The sequence below is a fragment of the Xenopus tropicalis genome, chromosome 2 (assembly GCF_000004195.4).
Source record: "Xenopus tropicalis strain Nigerian chromosome 2, UCB_Xtro_10.0, whole genome shotgun sequence".
NCBI classification, from domain to species: Eukaryota; Metazoa; Chordata; class Amphibia; order Anura; family Pipidae; genus Xenopus; species Xenopus tropicalis.
Window position 1 is genome coordinate 153,993,491 of NC_030678.2, and position 20,769 is coordinate 154,014,259.

At 39.6% G+C, this 20,769-nt stretch overlaps 1 protein-coding gene across 1 annotated transcript in view; it reads right to left on the minus strand.

The window, feature by feature from the left end:
- Window positions 1–1,133: 1,133 nt before the first annotated feature.
- LOC101734744 (WD repeat-containing protein 64) overlaps window positions 1,134–20,769 on the minus strand; it is a 51,937-nt gene continuing 32,301 nt past the window's right edge. Inside the window, exons 16-30 of the mRNA XM_004912037.4 lie at window positions 20,232–20,334; window positions 18,242–18,348; window positions 17,496–17,575; window positions 16,675–16,729; window positions 14,142–14,187; window positions 13,299–13,358; window positions 10,956–11,115; window positions 9,352–9,444; window positions 9,216–9,274; window positions 7,953–8,094; window positions 6,954–6,993; window positions 5,382–5,470; window positions 4,302–4,489; window positions 2,084–2,187; window positions 1,134–1,427 (exon numbers count right to left, since the gene is read on the minus strand). Coding sequence (XP_004912094.3) covers window positions 1,247–1,427; window positions 2,084–2,187; window positions 4,302–4,489; window positions 5,382–5,470; window positions 6,954–6,993; window positions 7,953–8,094; window positions 9,216–9,274; window positions 9,352–9,444; window positions 10,956–11,115; window positions 13,299–13,358; window positions 14,142–14,187; window positions 16,675–16,729; window positions 17,496–17,575; window positions 18,242–18,348; window positions 20,232–20,334 — 1,507 coding nt within the window. The 3' untranslated portion in view covers window positions 1,134–1,246. The remainder of the gene's footprint in view (window positions 1,428–2,083; window positions 2,188–4,301; window positions 4,490–5,381; window positions 5,471–6,953; window positions 6,994–7,952; window positions 8,095–9,215; window positions 9,275–9,351; window positions 9,445–10,955; window positions 11,116–13,298; window positions 13,359–14,141; window positions 14,188–16,674; window positions 16,730–17,495; window positions 17,576–18,241; window positions 18,349–20,231; window positions 20,335–20,769) is intronic.

The window sequence follows — 20,769 nt, forward strand, 5'->3', positions numbered from 1 at the left end:
AGGTGGAGATATCGGGAGAATATCCTCTCGCTTGCCGACCTCGCCAAGTGAGCAGATCTTCACGTGTATGGGGCACCTTAAGTCCTCTCTCGCTTTAGCACTACACTGTACCCAATCCATTGTGTCCTTCTAGTCAGTTGGACAGCCAAGTCCTTAGTAAGCTTAGTAAGCCTAAGATGACTTGTTTGGTCAGTGGTTAGCGCTGACTCCTGGGGTGACATGGAAAGCAGGGCTGCCTATATGCCTACCATTTAAGCCCCTACATTGGAGAGCCCATTTCCTTTATTTGTTACTCAAGAGTCCTGCCTCCTGGAGTGTGGAGCTTAATTCCCTGTGTCACTGGAAGATGAACAGAAGAGACCCTGAACATAAAGATAAATAATAATTATAATAATAAAATTGTAATAGTTTTTGGCTGCTGGTGTCAGTGACCCCCCCCCCCATTTGGAAGCTGGAGAAGAGGCAGAAGGAGAAGGCAAATTAAAGACAAAGACAATGGCCAATTGAATATTTTCTGAATATAAACATTTTTGTAAATTAAGGGTTGTGCTTAATATTTGCATGGCATGCAGGGAGGGAGCGCTTCACATATGATACACAAAATATGGGGGGAAAAGAAGAAAAATAAAGAAAAGAGTTGGTCGGAGGATGATCACCAAGCCACCAACTAATATCTGCTCTGTGCTTTGAGTATAGTATTATTTCTTCTTTCTTGGAATATTTCAGCGCATGAATGAAAGGGATTCTATTGATAAATACAAAAGCAATATTCAATAAAAACTCTCCTTTGAAACAATCTCAAGAGTTAAAGTTTACTCTGCTGCCCACACTCCAGACCTCCTCATAAAGGTTCCGCTGAACAAGTGATCTGCAGTAGTGGCATTTTGACAAGTAGAGGAGATCAAAACCTTTTTCCACAAATGACTAGTGAGGACTAGAGAAGCATCATTCTATGACACGGCACAAAGGTTTTGACCCAACGCATTAAACCAACGTGTTCAGAGCAAAAGCAGCCTTCATTTTTGACAGTTTTTCTTCCTTGCTTTTTTAGCTGTCCAAACAAACGGCAAAGGAATAGGAAAAAGGCAAAATATTTTTAAAGAATATATATTTATAAAAAAACACAAAAGCACATTTATTAAGATAAATAGCACAAAAAGCATCTTAGATGGAGACTTCCTTAATCATTAAAACATAAATCTAATAAATACACATTTACAAATGTGTAAACAGAAGCAGGCTGTTTCTACGTGTCTGCGTCTGATATTATATAGCTTTGGAAAGGGTCGTTGGCAGCTGCAGAAACATCAGGCTTTGCTATGGTTACAGGGTTGTTTGCAAGATCAAAGTATCGGAGTGTATGAAAGGTGTTTGGTCCACCATGATCCAAAGGTTTATGTGTAATCACGTGCCTCTCTTGACGTAACCTGTAAATAGTAAGTCAAACATTAATCTATTGTCCAAGAGCAAATTGTGCCTTTCTTCAGACCAATTCAGACTTCTCTGCCCATTTATGGGGCCTACAATAGGATCGAGGACCCCATCAGATTGTTGATGTGGCCCAAGGGCCACCATTTACTTTGCTCATTTGGCAAACTCGCTTTAGGGTAGGGCAACACAGTGACAGTATTTCCTTATGTGATTGCTGGGCAGGCAGTGGGTACCTCAACATGAACCATGAGGGTGCAGGTAGTATTTTTGTTATTAGGGAACTAGGTGTGGCTTTGCCTTGGCAGAACTGGAGAGAGGGCAACCTGGTCATTTCCTCATATCAGTATAAAAACTTGAAGCATAGGGCCACCAAAAAAAGAGTGTTTGCACCCAATATTAATATTCTTTCTGGGTCCTGACCAGACAGTTGGCTCTGGGATCCCCCAGTAGCTGCACCACTGCCAGTTGCTCTCCATGCTTTATGTGGCATAATGTCCTACTGTGGCACTGCAGCTTTCCACCAACCTAGTGCTATAATCATTTTGGTTCCCTTATAATTCTCCCTTTAAACTGATTATGAATGAATATGTACTTATAAACATTATTTAGAAATCAGAAATGATACAGAAGGTTTGGAAATGAGGCTGATTACCGCTTTCCCTGGCATTGTAAAAGGTGCTGATTCTTAATTTCTTCATTGATGTCTTCTTCTGTGATGGCTGGGACTGAAAGTTTCGGGTTGTAGCTTATTTCTTTCTGAAAAGTGTTAAATTCACATTTCAGGTTACAGTAACATTACTTTGGCCTTGTTCTGACTGATGAGAGTTAGCTGGACTGAACTTAGATTTATCAAATTTGCCTCCAAAACTGTCCAGTAAGACACAGCTCAACCAAAGAAAGTTTGGCCCAACAGACCAGACTGGCCATTACAGGGTCACTGTGAACAGTTAACAGATGCTGATACGGACACAGCCAAGGGAATGGAACTCTGAAAGTGTCAGCCCAAAACTGCAAGTGTCATAAGCACAACAAATAAAAGTTGTATATTGTGTGTGCACCTAAACTTCCTCGCTATTGCAACTTTCAAACCAAAAGATGTAAGTTTTATCCCTACATTTAAATCATGCAGGCAAAATTGTAATTTAAAAATGTCAATGGTACAATAAGTACAGTGAGTTACTACTACAGAATTGGACCCCTTATCCGGAGACTCCATTATAAGCAAATAATTTAGATTTTTAAGATTGTTTACCTTTTCCTCTGTATTAATAAAACAGAACCTTGTACTTGATCCCAACTAAGATATAATTACCCCTTATTGGGGGCAGAACAGCCCTATTGGGTTTATTTAATGGTTAAATGATTCCCTTTTCTCTGTAATAATAAAACAGTACCTTGTACTTGATCCCAACTAAGATATATTTAATCCTTATTGGAGCCAAAACAATCCTATGGGGTTTAATTACTGTTTAAACAATTTTTTTAGTAGATTTAAGGAATGATGGAAAGACCCCTTATCCAGAAAACCCCAGGTCCCCGAGCATCCTGGATAATGGGTCCCATACCTGTACTACAGTTACTACTACTTTGCAGCAAAACTGAAAATAAGTCTGTGGTTTGCTTGGTGAAATTATGAGATTCTGGAATCGGTCAGATAGCATGGCATTAAACAATGTAAAGCCAGGGGTCTGAAGTGGAATAGACTATGACCAGGGAAAAAGTCAGCTTCCTTATAACCCGACTTGCCAGCCAGACCCGGACTGGCAATCTATGGATTCTGGCAAATGCCAGAGGGGCTGCTGTAAGATGCCATAGTCAGTCACTATTTATTGGGCTGGTGGGGGCTGTTTAGGCCTCTGTGTGTACTTGGAATGCCAGGACCCAGGCCCAGACTGGCAATCTGTGGGTTCGGGCAAATGCCAGAGGGGCTGATGTAAGATGCCATAGTCAGTCACTATTTATTGGACTAATGGAGGCTGTTTGTGTACTTGAAATGCCAGGGCCTATTGTCAGCTCATTGCATAAGCGGTAGCTAAAAATGGGTACAGGTGCACAGGTGTCTATTAACACAGCATATACATGGTACTATATAGGTGGTTTGACTGATGGAAGGCATCAGCTCTCTATGTTTGCTTTGTAAGCAAAGAGTAATTATAGCCAAGGCACCTAACTGTACTGGGTCGAGTCCTGCAGCAGGTTGGGTACTTGTGGAATAATGGCACTCCCTGGCCCTTCCTGGTGCACAGTGTCCACTGAGGGATCGGCACCCTCCAATCTTAACTGAAATGCACCTAAACACTGGCACAGCAAAGCAACTGTAAGTGGGGTAAACCCTGCATGTTTATTAAGTGCAAGCCATGTAATGTTTGGGGGTAAGCTCCTTCGTCAGACATCAGTACTCTTGGAATACCCACAAAATGTTCAGGACTCATTGTAATATCCTTCATTTCCCAACCATAAGGACAGTCCTTGGGCACCCTTTATATACAGGTGGATGAACTGTTGGCAATATTTGGGGGAACTTTTTAGGCAGGTTTAACTTGACGGGGAAAAGAATATGGGTAAACAAGTGGAGCTGGGATGGGGGTAAATCAGGTACAAGTTGGGTGCGGGTCTTGGACAGATATCAATCAGGCAGGATTAAAAAATCCTATTGGATAAGGAGTGCGTTGGCACCTTGATGCAGTCTTCGTCTGATGGGTCTTTGTTGGCACATATATTTGTATGTCCCACCGTGTGGTTGCCCAAATCGGGCCCAGATCCTTTCACTGGGCAAGTTTGGATCCAGTCATATATAGAACATCATCAAAGCTGCATAATGAAATAACAACATTTCTGTATTAATTCTTTTGGCTAATGATCATACAAACCTGAACATGAGATGCCTCTTGGGCTTCCTTTTTTTCAGGAGAAATGATTTCTGAGATATCGGCTGGTTCCCCTAGCACTGGATGAGTAGGCATGCTTTCAGGGTCAATCAGAATCTCAAAGGGAACCATAGGGTGTTTCCAAGAAGCTGGTGTGAAAATCTCCCACAAGTCCATCTGACCAAATGTTCCTGTGATAACATTTTTGCAAATATAAGCAACCAGGATCCAGTATATCATTGCAATGTAATTACTGTGTCTCATACCACATGGCACTTATATATATATATATATGTATTTATTGTATTTATTTATTATATCACTCGTCCTCCCTGTGTGTAATTTTGTATTCTGTAAGATTGTACAGCGCTGCGTACCCTTGTGGCACTAAATAAAGTTATACATACATACATACATTACATTTCTGTTAAAAGGAAAATGAACACCACTTTTTGTCTTAAGCTCTTTTAGTTGGACGTATGTAGAAAATGTGCATAAACACTGTCTGAATTTCTAGAAATAAAAACAAAAGACAGATTGAAAGGAAACCATGATACTCTGATAAACCATCTCCCAACATCCCTTAGGGCAGTGGTCCCCAACTAGTGGTTGGTGAGCAACATGTTTCTCTCAGGGGCCTCAAAGTAGGTGCTTATTTTTTAATTCCTGGCTTGGAGGCAAGTTTGGGTTGCAAAAAACCCAGTGTAAAGCCAAACAGATCCTTCTATAGGCTGCCAGTCCACACAGGGGCTGCCAAATAGCCAATTATAGCCCATATTTGCACCCCAAGGAACTTTTTCCATGCTTGTGTTGCTCCCCAACACTTAAAGTTCCTTTGCTTTTCATAGTGGGTGGTTAAGGGACTTTAAGTCCCAGAATCCATAAATTCACGGTAGAACAAGGTTGGATCACTCTGTGAGCCTAAAGGCTGTGGCTAGCTGATCCCTGCTGCACCTATGGAATCAAATATTAGAAATATCTAGCAACAAGTTAGTGTCTATGCACTTTTTATACTGTAGAGAGGAATATTTTCCCTTTAATACCACTCATATATAATAGAAAAGTTATCTAAAAATAACTTACCAATAAATTCTCCACTCAGTCCCCAAAGACGAACAGCGCCATCCATTGAAGAGGACAGGATAACTTTATCTTCATCGACCACTTCTAAACTAGGAATGGAGAAAAACATTAGCAATATATTCATCTATAGGTTCTGAGCCTTGGCTGGAGGTGTGCTCCGCAATCAGGGCACGTTCCCTGTAGATATAGAACTAACAAAGCACATTGATCTAGCAGTAGTACCTACAGATATACCATCACCTGGGTGAATGAGAACCTTCACAGACATAATCAATGGACAATTCTGTACTGATTCTGAAATAATTAGGTTACTCTTTAGGATCCCCATCTCAACAATCTGTCTCTCTACATAAGGGGGTTGATTTTGATTGACAGTGGGGTAAAATGCATTGGTATGTGCTCCCTTTGCCTAGGCAATGCCATAGAGCTAACTGTATGTCTTTATAAACTGACTCTGTACACAGCTGTATATAGAGCAACAGATTAAAAGGGGGAGAGGAAAGAATAACTTCATTATTTCAGAAACAGTAAAGAATTGTTGATTATAATATGATATGAAGCTTATTTTACAATGTTAATGTTCATTTTTGCAATGGGTCCTGTTTAAATTTGAGCCATGAACATTTGGCAAGCATGCATATTTAAACCCAGCTGTTAGTACTATTTAAGTCTGAAGAGAAATGGCAAGTTATTTTGTTTTTACCTAATTCTAGAAATGTATAATTTTATGATTGTGGCTTATGTTTTTTTACTGTACTGGGTAATAACCAGATCAGCTATAAATCAGCACGTTCACATTAAAAGCATATTCTATTGCTGAATTAGAATCAAGGCGGTTAAATTCATTGCTTGCAAACAAGGAAAGGCTTCAAGCTATATTTTCACAAGCTTCCTCCATTCATCAGACCTGGTAACTTCTTTAGTTCTTTGGGGGGCAGATTTGGAGCTGAAGATCATTTATCCCCTGGGTTCTAATTCTCCCGGGGGTGGTTCAATTGAATGTAATCAGTAGGGATACACCGAATGCAGGATTCAGTTTGGTATTCGCCCAGGATTCTGCCCTTTTTGGCAGGGTTCGGTTTTGGCCGAACCGAACCCCAATCCTAATAAACATATTATTTATTGATAAATAACCACAGGCCTAATATATAATCATATGTATTTAAAAATGGAGTAAACAAAAGAAAAACAAGAATTCCAGCTAAAAATATCATGTTTCCTGATTCTGTGACAGGGAAGTTGTAGTCAGATTTTTGTACCAAGCAACAATTAGGGGGTGGGGGTGGATTTGGGTAATGAAATTCTCAAAAGGTTTGGGATTCTATCTCCTGCTATATGTCATAAAGATTGCTGCAACACAATCACCTGAATAAATGAATCCTTGGGAAAACGGCTGCCTGCACATTCACGATAATGGGGATATTAATATGACATTCTCCAACAAGTTGTAATGAGTGTGTGACAGTGAGTTAATTCCCCTTTATAAAACATGACAGGACAAATGGCTGGCAGTTTAGAGTCACTGGACTTTATACAGGAACACAGAATACATAATGATCAGCATTTACTCACTGGGTAATTGTGTCCACATGAGCTCTCCATAGCGTCACCACTATAAAAAATGAATATTGGTTGTATCAGTTATTTATTCATTTTACATACATTCGCCATGTTCAAAAATAAAAAATGATTGGTGAACTTTGTATAAAATACAAAAAAAGCTTTAGCTCCTAGTTGTTGCTCTGTGCTGCAACCAAAAACAACTGCAAAAATCCAAAAAGTAGGAAAAAAAGCTTCAGCAGATTTACTGCAAACCATTTATTGTGGGTAGTGGTAACACGTGTTGAAAGGAAACCATGATACTCTGATAAACCATCTCCCAACATCCCTTAGGGCAGTGGTCCCCAACTAGGCGACTTGGAGGCAAGTTTTGGTTGCATAAAACCCAGTGTAAAGCCAAACAGAGCCTCCTGTAGGCTGCCAGTACACATAGGGGCTTTTAAGTAGCCAATTATAGCTCTTATTGGCACCCCAAGGAACTTTTCCCATGCTTGTGTTACTCCCCAACACTTTTTCCATTTGAATGTGGCTCACAGGTATAAAAGGTTGGGGATCCCAGCCTTAGGCTCACAGTATAATGCGAACTATTTATTGTGGGTAGTGGTAACACGTGTTACCACTACCCACAATAAATGGTTTGCAGTAAATCTGCTGATGCTTTTTTCCTACATTCACCATGTTGTTTTGGGAGGGCAAACAGAGACTAGCAACTTGTGCCCTGCTCTTCATGGAGATTTTACAGATCACCATTTGCAAAATGGAGGTGTAGTATCACTTGTGTCACATAAAACATGTGTATTATAAGGAATAATGTCATTCAGTAGGGTTTGTAAAGTGTGCAGTTATGTCATATATGCCTAATATATCTTAATAGTCAAATAATATGGGGGAAGAATGGGGTAGACAAACAGCACTGGCTTCTATTTCTATATACAAAAATAATAGGCATTAGAGTCAGCCTTAGCTCTATGTTAATATGGATGTATGAACACGATCAAATAATCCACTTACATTTTGCTGGTTCCTTCTCTGTCTCTTGCATGGCGTATTCTGTGATATCATAAACATAAATATAGCCGGTGTGGTCTGCAGCAAACATTAGCGTGTCGTCTTCATTAACAGCAAGGCTGCTCACTTGGGATCCCATTCTAGACTAAAGGTCAAATAAGCAAAATATATTATTTTCTTGAAACCTCCTGCATTGGGTGCAACTGTGGTTGCTGATTTTAAATTTTGTCTTAAATCAAGTGGGGCTGACCATCAAGCAGTGAATAGGAAATGGTGATGCCGTCTCCCATAATGTCATGTTTAAACAACTAAATCCTGATATTTGACTGGTTTATTTTATCCTTATAGATACATCCTTAGGGTAAGTGTTAATGTTATAAATTAGTGACTCTTAAAGGAACAGTAACACCAAAAAATGAAAGTGTATAAAAGTAACTAAAATATAATGTGCTGCTGCCCTGCACTGGTAAAGGTTGTGTGTTTACTTCAGAAAGTCTACTATAATTTATATAAATAAGCTGCTATGTAGCCATGGAGGCAGCCATTCAAGGGAGAAAAGGCACAGGCACATAGCAGATAACAGATAAAACACTATTGTATTCTACAGAGCTTATCTGTTATCTGCTATGTAACCTGTGCCTTTTCTCCTTTTTTCCAGCTTGAATGGCTTCCCCCATGGCTACACAGCAGCTTATTATATAAATTATAGTAGTGTTACTGTAGCAAACACACCAGTTTTACCAGTGCAGGGCAACAGTGCATTATATTTTTATTACTTTAAAGCTCTTTCATTTTTTGGTGTTACTGTTCCTTTAACCTATGGTTGGGGACTCAAAATTGTGCCCTATGATGATCGTGTCAACGATCACTTTAAGAAAGTGGAATATTCTGCTGAAATCATTTATACAAATTAAATAAGGTGCTTAGATAATCCAAAACCATTTCTTCTTAGTCCCAAATGTAATTTATGCTTGTGTAGTTAAGGAACTTGTAACAGAACTTATGTGACAGCTCAGTTTGTTACATTTATTATCCACAATGATCCCTACTGCCTGTAGGCATGGCACTGGGTAGTTAATGTACCTACACAATGGATGGGATCCTTCAGTACCACATGCTGCCATAGCTACAGACATGAGAGGGAGCTTCAATTGCTTTCCTATAAAATTGGCTAAACTATATACAACCGGCCCTGAGGAACATCACTTAGAACCTTCAACCAGTCAAGGGATGCACCATTAACAACTATATGATCCTGGCACTTACCGGTTTAAAGCTTGCTATCATTTTTCCTCCTTGCAGCAAACTCCAAAAGTTGACTGAACCTATAGAAAAAGTATTCTTGTTACTCATGCAGTTGTCAGCATTGCTGAAACAGTAAAATGAACTGTCTTCTTCATACCTTGAGGCCCATTGGATAGCAGAGATGCTGTTGGCCGCTGATTCTTAGTTCGCGTTCTCAGGAACAGGATCTTGCTCACACTCCTGTCTGTAACTGACTCAAGAACACACATAGTGATACCAGATGTATAAAGTAGCTGTGCATGGTGGATACTAGACACCAGCATTAGATCAGATGGAACAGTTCACCTTAAGCACACCATTGGGTAGATTAAAGCCACACCACATATAAAAAATAGATGGAACGATCAAACTCCAATGTGGTGTGTGAGTGGCGTTAGCAAGCATTTGGCCGTAGAATTCTATCACTCTCATTATAGCCAGAACCTAACTAAAGGAATAAGCACTGACTTTGTGCAGAAGAAACCGATCTATTATATTTTTTTGCCCAAGGTTTCCATGGTAAAGAGTGCTTCAGAATTCTTGCTCTGTGGGAAATGGTTGTGAATAAATTAATGAGCTACTGAAAGAACAGAGAGAAGAGTTGGAGCCCAGACCAATCAGCCGTACTGCTGCCCCAAACCCTTGCAATATGCTGGCACTTTATTATAGCTGAGAGAGCAATAATATTACAGCCAGATCAATGTGTTTAGCAGTAAACAAGTACATGGTATTCAAGTATAAAGTATGCTGCTGATGCCATGGTATCGGTATATGTTATATATTAATGTATCTTATGTTGACTTCTGAAGGTGGGCATTTTTGCTCTCTTTTAAGCATCAGATAGGCATTATAAGTGCATATTGAGTGCCAAGTCCAATTATGCTGACTTATTCTTTGATGTTGTACTATATTGCTTATAATCTGTCATTTGATGCAGGCTGCTTTCCTTTAATGTACAGGCTAAGGTCCAGTTGATGCTGCTGCAATTCCATTACCAGTTTTGCCTGACTGCACCTCCAATGCCATCAGGCCATACCCAACCCTTTATTTAGGCCAGGTGCTGCCCTAGGCAACGGACCTCCGACTAGACTCACTGGCCCCTGCCACTTGCCTCATGTAGCATGAGTGTTGCTTCATGTGTTCCATGTGTTACCAGGAGTGGTTATAGAAATGTAATCTCTTCTAATGCAGAGAACACAATTGCTCTGAAGCTAAAAAGTACATGCGGAGTCCACATTCGTACATCTTTGATGAGAGGGGTATCCCCACTCCCCTTAAGCTCTGCCATTGAATTTAGCTGCAAGTGCCCAGTGGCACTTTTTTTTTTCGAGAGCTAAAATATACTGTATAGTTACTATCTAAAGCTGCCACCATAGGCACAGGACCTTGTATGCCTATATAGAAAATATGGTTCTGGCCACATCATTGGCCTGCCAAACCATGCCCCATGCAGGCCTCTTGTAAGAGGGAAATATAACAATATTTGGCCAATGGGACATGATAAAGAAGTTTTTGACCAGAGAAAGTAGCATTAAGACCAAATTCACTCCTACATAGCAATAGGCTGGGGGATAACTAGATAACTAGATTAGTGGCACACAAAAGTGCTGTTAATTTGGTTCAATTCTTTATTCCCATTAAATATTTTTTGTAAATAGTGGCATATTATATTAAGAAAGTAAAAAGTATACTGGTTTGTATGACAAAGTTGTAATCACTTACATTGCTTTCCTGCATCAGCATGAATGGGGGAATTAAGTCTGCAGTGTATATGACCCGAGATCATGTTCCACACAATAATCTCCCCATCATAACTAGAACTGGCCAGGAGATTAGGAGGATTCTGAGCTATACACAGAATGTCTTCACGGTGCCCTCGTATCTAGTGGAGAAAGCAGAGAGATGCAAGAGCAATCGTCTCTAATCCCTCGCAGAGAATGAGGGACACGTACTGCGGTTTAGAAACGTTTTTATAATAGAGCAAAATGACTGCACGTCTGCACCAACACTAAGTCATAAGGATAATGTTATAATAACAAAAACACTTGCTTGTAATATTGACTTTCAAGTGAGAATATCTGTGATCCTGTGTCTGCTTTTGACCAGACTGGAGTTTGTATGCTTTCCTAGTGTCTGTTTGTGGTTTCCTCTGTCATCCACATGCCGCAAAAATTCAGGAATATGATTGGTTCCTGATGAAATGGATCATAGCATGTGTTGTTTTAATGTAAAGTTAGATTGTAAGCTCCACTTGGTACAGAATCACGTGAATTGTGAAAAGTCTCTGCAAAGAGCTGTGCAACATGTTGGCACTAATGTCAATGGACAGTTAGTGAGTAGATGTGACATAAAAGAAGAAGACTTGTACTTTCATGGTGGCTTCCTGCATCATAAAGGTTTCATTTTTGAGTCACTGAACATAACCTTTGTTAGAACACACTAGTAATTATGGTACAAGACTGATATAGACTATGAGGATATTATCTGACCACAACTGACTGTAGACTTATCATAAATGAACTAAATGATCTATAAGCGCTAAATAGCATTTCCTTTTATACCCACTCTGAAATATTCTGTTTTAATATTTTTATTCTGTTTACAGTCTTACCAATCTAAAATCTTAGCTTTATAAATCTTATAAATCTACAATTTGTTTAAAGCCTAATATATGACCAGACCCACCAGGCAGCCAGTTGTTCAGTAGACACAAAATATCAGCAGAAAAAAGTAAAGAGATTTATCAGCAATCATGCCACGGTCTTATTGGGCCTTGTCTGTGTAACCCAGGAATTGCTGATCTGGAGGAGAAATTGTGACCACCCCTCCCCGATCATATGCAATTGCAGATACTTATAGTTCTATCATTTTAAGCCTATAGATCTATTGCTAACACCAAAAGATTTAAAAAATAGACTCAAGGCCTTTTCATAACTTTCCATGACATGGAGTAATGTGCTATTGGTTTATAGCACATAAACATGGTCCTGGGCAGTGGGCATGGATAACCGTCAAAACCTGCTCTGAATCAAGTGCCCCAGGCTTCATTAACCACCTAAGACTGAAAGTTTCATTTATTTTAGGGTTTCAGGGAGTTGGTTTCTCTGCAGAAATGCTCCTTGGCTACTACCAGTCAGTGCAGTGGACCAACATGTTACGAATGTGAAGGCATAGCTCTAATTATCAACTTGTTCATTGGGTTTCCTTGTGTCAACCTTGTGTGGAAAATGTTTCCTTCTAGTCAAACAGCAGATAAGCCAGACTAAAATTGATGTAGATGCTAGAGAGGTAAGTATGATGAATTATACTGGGCAGACTGTATCCAATAGAAAAAAATGTTACACCAGCTCACCCTTACCTCCTCCAACAGGTTAACTACTTGGTGCACGGCCCAGCAAAGTCCAGTAGAAATTCTTTCAGCCGGCACAACAAGTAAAGTGCAAGCGGGGCAAGACCCCTGCGTGTTTATTCAAAATGCAACGTTTCATGGGCATACCCCTTCGTCAGGCCCCCGAAACGTTGCATTTTGAATAAACACGCAGGGGTCTTGCCCCGCTTGCACTTTACTTGTTGTGCCGGCTGAAAGAATTTCTACCAGACTGTATCCAAACCAACTTTGCACTATACGTTCATCATTTCTATAAATACAATGTATTAAAATAAATAAACACAAGTACTGTTGGGTTGTACAGGTTGCCCCCTAGAATCCACAGAACTTTGGGATCCACAGTTTGGGATTGTATCAGAATATGAACCATTATTAATAGGCTACTCGTTTGCATTCTGTCTGCAGTGCATCATTATTTAATGCCCGACTGTCTCCGACTATACAGATTTACAAGTCAAAATCCTGGAATAATCTGCTTGCCAGGGAGTAGGTTAGAGATTTCCCCTCTGCATATTTGTGGAATATTTACAATAATGCTGACAGAAATACAGATTCTTCATATTTCTAGTTGCTTCATGTAGGCCATGTGGTTATCTTACTAATAGGAGAAGCTGTGAAATCTGCATTTTATGGTAAATATAAGCAATTATTGTAGCAGAAAACAGGCAGCCACTTACTAAATCATCCTGCCAGCATGGCTGGGGTTCCTGAAAGTGATGTAAGTCATTTTCAGAGTCCTGTGAAAACACAAACTGGCAGTTAATGAGCGATGCTACCTGCAGGCTAAGGATCAGCATCATGGATACAAGCTTATGTAAATGCATCACTACCTCCAGCATTTCCTTTATAAATAATGCCATGAAATGTAAGAGAGAAATATACCAGCACGATATAGAGTTTTAAGAAGCTTAAGTTAATAATGAAAATGAACTATATTCTCTGCAACAATGTTTAAATAATTAAACATTCACGGTATTCATTCTGCAGAATTCATGGTGCGGAAATGTATATATTTTAATAGGTTATATTTCCAATATTAATTGGTATACTAGGGGGCCGATTCATTAAAACACAAGTTGGAATCCCGAATGGGAAAAATTCGGATTGGATACGATAATTTCTGAAGATCGCAAATATCACGAAAATGCTTACGAAAAAAATCGTATTAGTCACCAAACCATTGTACACAGCGGCAGAACCTTTCCGAATTTTTCACGCAAGCATACAAAAAAATTGAGCGAAAAAAATCGAGTGGGCGTACAAAAAAGTTGCACAAGCGCGAAAAAATCGCCGAAAATACGCTCAGAGCGTTCGTGTCTTAATAAATCTCCCCCTAGGTATATACCATGTGATCTTTAAATAGAATTATATGATATAAATAGGTGGTGCCTGCTCAAGTACATATGCTACAAACCTTATGGAATACACATGCAATGTTTGCAATAGGTGGTTCATATACATAGCGATTGTGATATTGTTTTTATCGATAGAAAAGAATCCAGATGTAGAACTTTACTTACATAATACATGTTAATTCTTCTGTCCCATCCAACGGCCATAATATATCTAAACATGGAAAAAGGCATTGAGAGCAGTGTGAGATTGATCTGTGTTTAATAATATAGTGCAAGGCTTGAAACAATCAGGCTCCGGTTATAGTGTTGGGAAATGTCCTACAGGCAGAGGCGAAACATAGGACTATTTGATAATGTTTTACATGTAAAGCCGTGGCTAGCTTATTGATAAAAATAATCTCTAATATTTTTAATTCTATTTGGGTACCATCATTTAGTACAATGACTTGGTTTTCCGTTTAGAGATACTCATTAATATTCACCTTAGTTCAGCCGAGAATGTCTATTTGGAGTTTTAACTTTAGTTAAAGGTTAATGAGGCTAAAATCTTACTATAACATGATCAGACCCACCTCCAAGAGAAAAGGGAAGATGCTCCCCCCCTCCATCTTGCTGCTCTGCATAAAGAATGCCACACCCCTATTACTTTATATTCTTGACTAATGAATATGTCATTTATAACTTATCAATAATAAAAAAAAACATCTGTTGTGAATAGTGCAGAGGTTTAAGATTACTTAAGTTTCTTGGGTAATTGTTCTGGATCATGTGGCACTTAAAGGGGACCTGTCACCCTAAGAAATAATTCCAAATCCTTTTATATTGGTGGAGCAAAATAAATGGTACAGGTATAGGACCCATTATCCAGAATGCTCGGGACCAAGGGTATTCCGGATAAAGGGTCTTTCCGTAAATTGGATCTCCATACCTTAAGTCTACTAAAAAATCAATAAAACATTAACTAAACCCAATAGGATTGTTTTGCCCCCAATAAGGGGTAATTATATCTTAGTTGGGATCAAGTACAGGTACTGTTTTATTATTACAGAGAAAAGGGAATCATTTAACCATTAAATAAACCCAATAGGGCTGTTCTGCCCCCAATAAGGGGTAATTATATCTTAGTTGGGATCAAGTACAGGTACTGTTTTATTATTACAGAGAAAAAGGAATCATTTAACCATTAAATAAACCCAATAGGGCTGTTCTGCCCCAATAAGGGGTAATTATATCTTAGTTGGGATCAAGTACAGGTACTGTTTTATTATTACAGAGGAAAGGGAATCATTTAACCATTAAATAAACCCAATAGGGCTGTTCTGCCCCCAATAAGGGGTAATTATATCTTAGTTGGGATCAAGTACAGGTACTGTTTTATTATTACAGAGAAAAGGGAATCATTTAACCATGAAATAAACCCAATAGGGCTGTTCTGCCCCCAATAAGGGGTAATTATATCTTAGTTGGGATCAAGTACAGGTACTGTTTTATTATTACAGAGAAAAGGGAATCATTTAACCATTAAATAAACCCAATAGGGCTGTTCTGCCCCCAATAAGGGGTAATTATATCTTAGTTGGGATCAATTACAAGGTACTGTTTTATTATTACAGAGAAAAAGGAAATCAGATTACATTTCTGAATAATTTGATTTTAATGGAGTCTATGGGAGACGGGTTTTCTGTAATTCGGAGCTTTCTGGATAACGGGTTTCCGTGCCAGAATGTGCCAGAATGGGGGACCTGATTGCCAGGCACTGGCTACAGAATTATAGACAGTGAGGAGCATGAGGGAATGTGAAGCGTGCAGTGACATCTAGGAAGTGATGACTGGAAAGTGAAAGTAACTGTTTGCCCCACTTCTAAACCTGAGGCATAGAGGCAGAGCAGGCAATACATGTATAACAGGTATGGATGTTTTAATTAAAAAGGAATTTGTGTTCCATGTTTAATTTGCAAATTACATTACTTTTTTATTATACAGTTTTTATGTGTGAGTTTCAGGCCCCGTTTAATGTGTGTGATCAATGATCTGTGCCAAATGACTTGGTCCTGTAATAACCAAAAAAAACACTGGTTCTCCTATAAGCAGGTTGCCTACCTTTATATTCTAAGTTATTCCCACCTGCTCATAGGAGTACCTGCAGCCTATTTTTTCTTTTGTTGCGCTGTGAGGTGGTGAAGCACAGACCAACTGCAGCACGCTGGAAATCAACATTGAACGAGGAGTAGTATCAATCCCTGACTGAGTTGATGGTTCACTGTATATATTTTCTTACAGAGACCCATAAAAAAATATGCTTAAGGTATCTAATGTGCCAGGGTACTCAGAAGCTGAAAGATTACCAATGTTTGGCACAGAATATATGAAACTTCCCAATAAAACAACTTCATTTAATCCCTAACGGAAATCATCAAAAGATTTTGCCATAGACTGAAATAAGAATGATGTAGCTTTTCCTGTTCCTGAAGGACATTTAACTCCAGGGCTTGCCATGAGCAACATTTTATTTAGGTTATGAAAGCATAAACTTTATCTCTTGTTTTAGACTTTTGGGTCCAACTTTTTGTCTGGGTGCCTTTGACAAAATACTGCGCATATTTGCGCACCTTAGCTCAAAACCAAAAGATATGAAATGGGTCATATAAAGAAAATAACTGGCAAAATGCAGAGCGTAACTATATAACTACTCGCTTACCTATTTTTGTTTATTTCAGCATATGTACAGTCACAGACTTCATCAGATTTAGCACCTAAAGAAAGACAAATTGTAAGGCTGAACAGTTGTATTGTGGTACCTAAATACTATAGAAGAGTAGTGATTAAAGTAGTGATTCAATACTGAATTGTTGGGTCAACTTTCAACTTCCAACTGTGAGCGAGGCCCAGGTTAACCCAAACATTGCACAAGTAACAGCAATAGAAACTGTTGCAGCTAGTTGTGTTGCAATTTCCTTCTCTCTCCTTTGTCTACTTCTCCCTCTGTCTTCTTATGCATTCTCTCTTTCCTTCTTACTTAAACTCACTCCTTCTCACTGTCCCTCCCTGCTTTTCCACTGTCTCTCTTACCCAACCATCTATTTTCTCTGCTGCCCTCTTGTTGCTTGGAGGGTCTCTGCCTCTTCTCTCCCTCTGTTCTACCCCCTTTATAAATAAATCCCAGTAACTTACAGTCTTAGATTTCTTTATGCACCTCAGAATCTACTGAATGTATGGAAATGTGAGTTCTTCACATGATACCTGAGAATGCAAGCCTCATTCTTACTTCCTAGACTCTCATTACAGTATTATGTTCACAGACACAATGGACCATTCTACAATTTAACAAAAGCACAATTAGGAGAATCACAAGAAAGGGTACAGGGATTATAACTGCATCTGGACTGTAGGATTGGAAAGGCCACTAAGAAAACAATCAGTTAAAAGTTTCACAGAGAAGCATGGATTCTTCATTTCGCCATTTGCTGTCTGTACTAATTAGTAAAAAGTAAGGCTGAAGATCATTAAGAAAAGGTTAACCTCTTTTTAGCGTATGCAAGCACTGTCCCGTATTATGATTCCAGATTTTTAGACGTCCATCTCTTCCTCCTGTTATGAGCCTGGAAATAATTACATTTTAGAACTTTATTAGAACCTGTTTATGTCTATCCTATCTTCCCCACAAATAACCCTTGTCCCCTCATCTCTATATATGTCATTCTGTCTCATTTTCTATTTTCTCACTTATATTTGAGGGATTGGTTGGCTAAGTATTGTTCAACCTGCAAATCAGTTACAGTGCTGATCCTGGCATCATCAGACTGGATTTTCTGTTATCAGACTGAACAGCAGTCTGTAGACAGTCTGCTGATTACTGGCCTGAGCAAAGACCTATATGAGTAAACAACAGCAGCAATTGTCTGCCCAGCAGAAGTAGGGACAGGGCTGATCCACGAGGCATCTAGTCTGGCCGGCTGGCCGAGAAAGGATTCCCATACACAGCTTCAGGAGGGAGAGGAGACGAACAATGAAGTCCGCTGCACAGAATCGGATATTTTAAAGAAACAATACAAAATAGTGGGTTACCATTTGGGCCTGGGTTCAGTTTAGTGGAAATGGGGGGGGGGGGGGGGGGGGAGGGGAGGACAGTGGAGAATGAACAAGGACTACAAGGTGCACCCTAAAATTCAAGGCTATTACGTGGCTGCTACCACTTTTTAATATTCAAGCATTCAGCCATTAAACACATTTTATCTAAATAAATAAACATATCCAGCAGGACTGACCTTCTTCCACTATGGTCAAATGTTGAACACGTTATTCCAGCATCTCCATGTGCGCCATTAAACTCAAATAGCTGTTTACCTGTCTCAAAATCCCATACTTTTACTACCTATAAAGAGAAAAAGATCAGTGGCTGAAACAATATCAAATCTACTTATAATTTGAGCAAAAAAAAACGAGTTCTGCAATGTGAAAAGCTGCAAACTCGGTCTCGAGTGTCACCAACTAACCCCTGTCATTGTATGGCCAGTTTTAGAGATCTGTGGGTTCTCAGGATACACTGACCATCCATTATTGGTACAACTGACACTTAAAAAGACCCATTATTTACATGAAATGCTACTGTCACTTTCTAATTACAATACCCCCATTATACCACAGTTACAAACACTTACAGAGCTAATTACCTACTAGTACTGTGGCTACTTTTCTATCTGCCCATTCAAAAAGTACATGTGAACCAGGCACCTCTGTTTTCTGTGGAGGGAATGAGAAACCTCTTAATTCTCCTAATAAGGTCTTGAACAGATTAGGTCCATTGTGGTTAAATCTATCTAAGAGGAGGATGCAATATTTTCTCTCTACAATGGATGCATTTTGAGGAAAATATTTTAATTTTAGATGCAGGGCTGCCTGCTTACAGGGGTTATTGCAGCCAGGGGCTCTATGGCAGAGGTGGGCTTCAAAAGACATTAATGTGGGATTCGCAAAGGGGGCGGGGTTTACAAAGAGTGGGTGGGATTTGGGTGGATTTGTAAATAGTGTCCCAACATATTGGGGCATGCCTGTGTTGGATCAGGGGCGTATATTTGCTTTTTAGAGCCATTTTTACTGTGGCCTCTTTCTAGGTAGGATCCACTATCCAATATCTGAGCCCTTTGAGGGTTGGACCCTACAAACTTAGTAGTATGGGGCTGCGCCATTCCCAGTATCAGACTGGCCCATCAGGATACCAGGAAAACTCCCGGTGGGCCCAGGTGTCAGTGGGCCCTCCTGCTCACCCAATCATTTGCCTTTATGCCTATACCATGGCCAGTACTCAGTTCTATATGAGAAGAAACAGAAGAAATGGAGTAAAGGATAAATAATATTATGTAAAAAGAAGTAGTAAAGAGACTAAAGGCAGTAAATGAACAGAGAAGGGGAGAGCGGGCCTAAGGTCTAAGGTTTTCTGGTGGGGCCCTGGCACCCCAGTCCGACACTGGCCATTCCTGATAGCAGTCCTGTTTAGATGTGGTTCCTTTTCTGTTAATTGTAGCAGAAACACTAAAGGCCCCCATACACGGGCCGATTCTAGCTGCCGATATGGGTCCCTTAGACTGATTCGGCAGCTAATCGGCTCGTGTATGGGCACTACTGACGGGACTGCCTGACCAATATCTGGCCTGAAATCGGACAGATCTCAATTGGGCAGGTTTAAAAATCTAGTCAGATCAGGGACCACATCGGCTTGTTGATGTGGTCCCCAGACCGACTTTGCCTATGCCCATCATCATAATTCAATCGTTTGGCCCCAGGACCAAATGGTTGAATTACTCTGGATTCTCCCAATATCGCCCACCCGTAGGCGGGGGATATCGGGAGAAGATCTGCTCGCTTGGCGACATTGCCAAGTGAGCAGATCTTGAGGTGTATGGGAACCTTTAGTCCAGATTTTCACAGCCTCAAAATATATAACATATATAACACCCTCATTTTGTTGGGAAACAGAAGCCATATTTATTGACTAGATTATTACAATTATTAAGGACACCATAGGCTTACGTTTAACAAAACATTTTACATGAGGGTCTGCATTTTGGCTGCCTGCTAATGCAAAACGTGCTGTCATTCTCATACACTTTCCTTGGCATTTTGATTTGGTGGCTTTTCCCTGGGAGAAGCCAGTAAGATGAAACCCCAACAAATGCCCAGTGCACCCCAATAACTACTTGTGCCTTTTGCCTGTTACACAAGCATTACTAGGTGCTACTGAAGATCAGAGACACTTACGGAGCCTTCTGAGCAAGTTACCACTTGTCTAAAGGTTTTGTTGTACTTGCAGCATAACACTGACTCCTTGTGAGAGACATCCAGGTGGGGCGGAATGACCGATCTTTAAAATAAATAAATAATACAAAGGCTGTAATACATTCTCCCTCAAATATGTCATTATTTGCATTATATTGCTAATATATTTGACAGCTGCCTACAAAATGATCATGGAAACAAACAATACAATAAACATAATAATATACAACAACAGCCATGTATTAGGTTTTCTGCCTGGAGACAGCTTAGAGTCTATACAAAACAGTACTTTGTTTAAGAGCCTGCTCCTACTTTGACTTATGTTCTGTGTTTTTCTTTGTGTTTCACAACTAAAGCCCTGCATAAATAATTTGTATTCTGCAATACTGCTCATAACAAGAACCACTTAGTGTGGGCTGTTATTGCTGAAGAACATCCCACATAATGTATATTTGTGGGTGCATTCTACTTGACCATGAGGATGTGTGTTTAGTGCTAGGAGGAAAAGACTAATTCTATG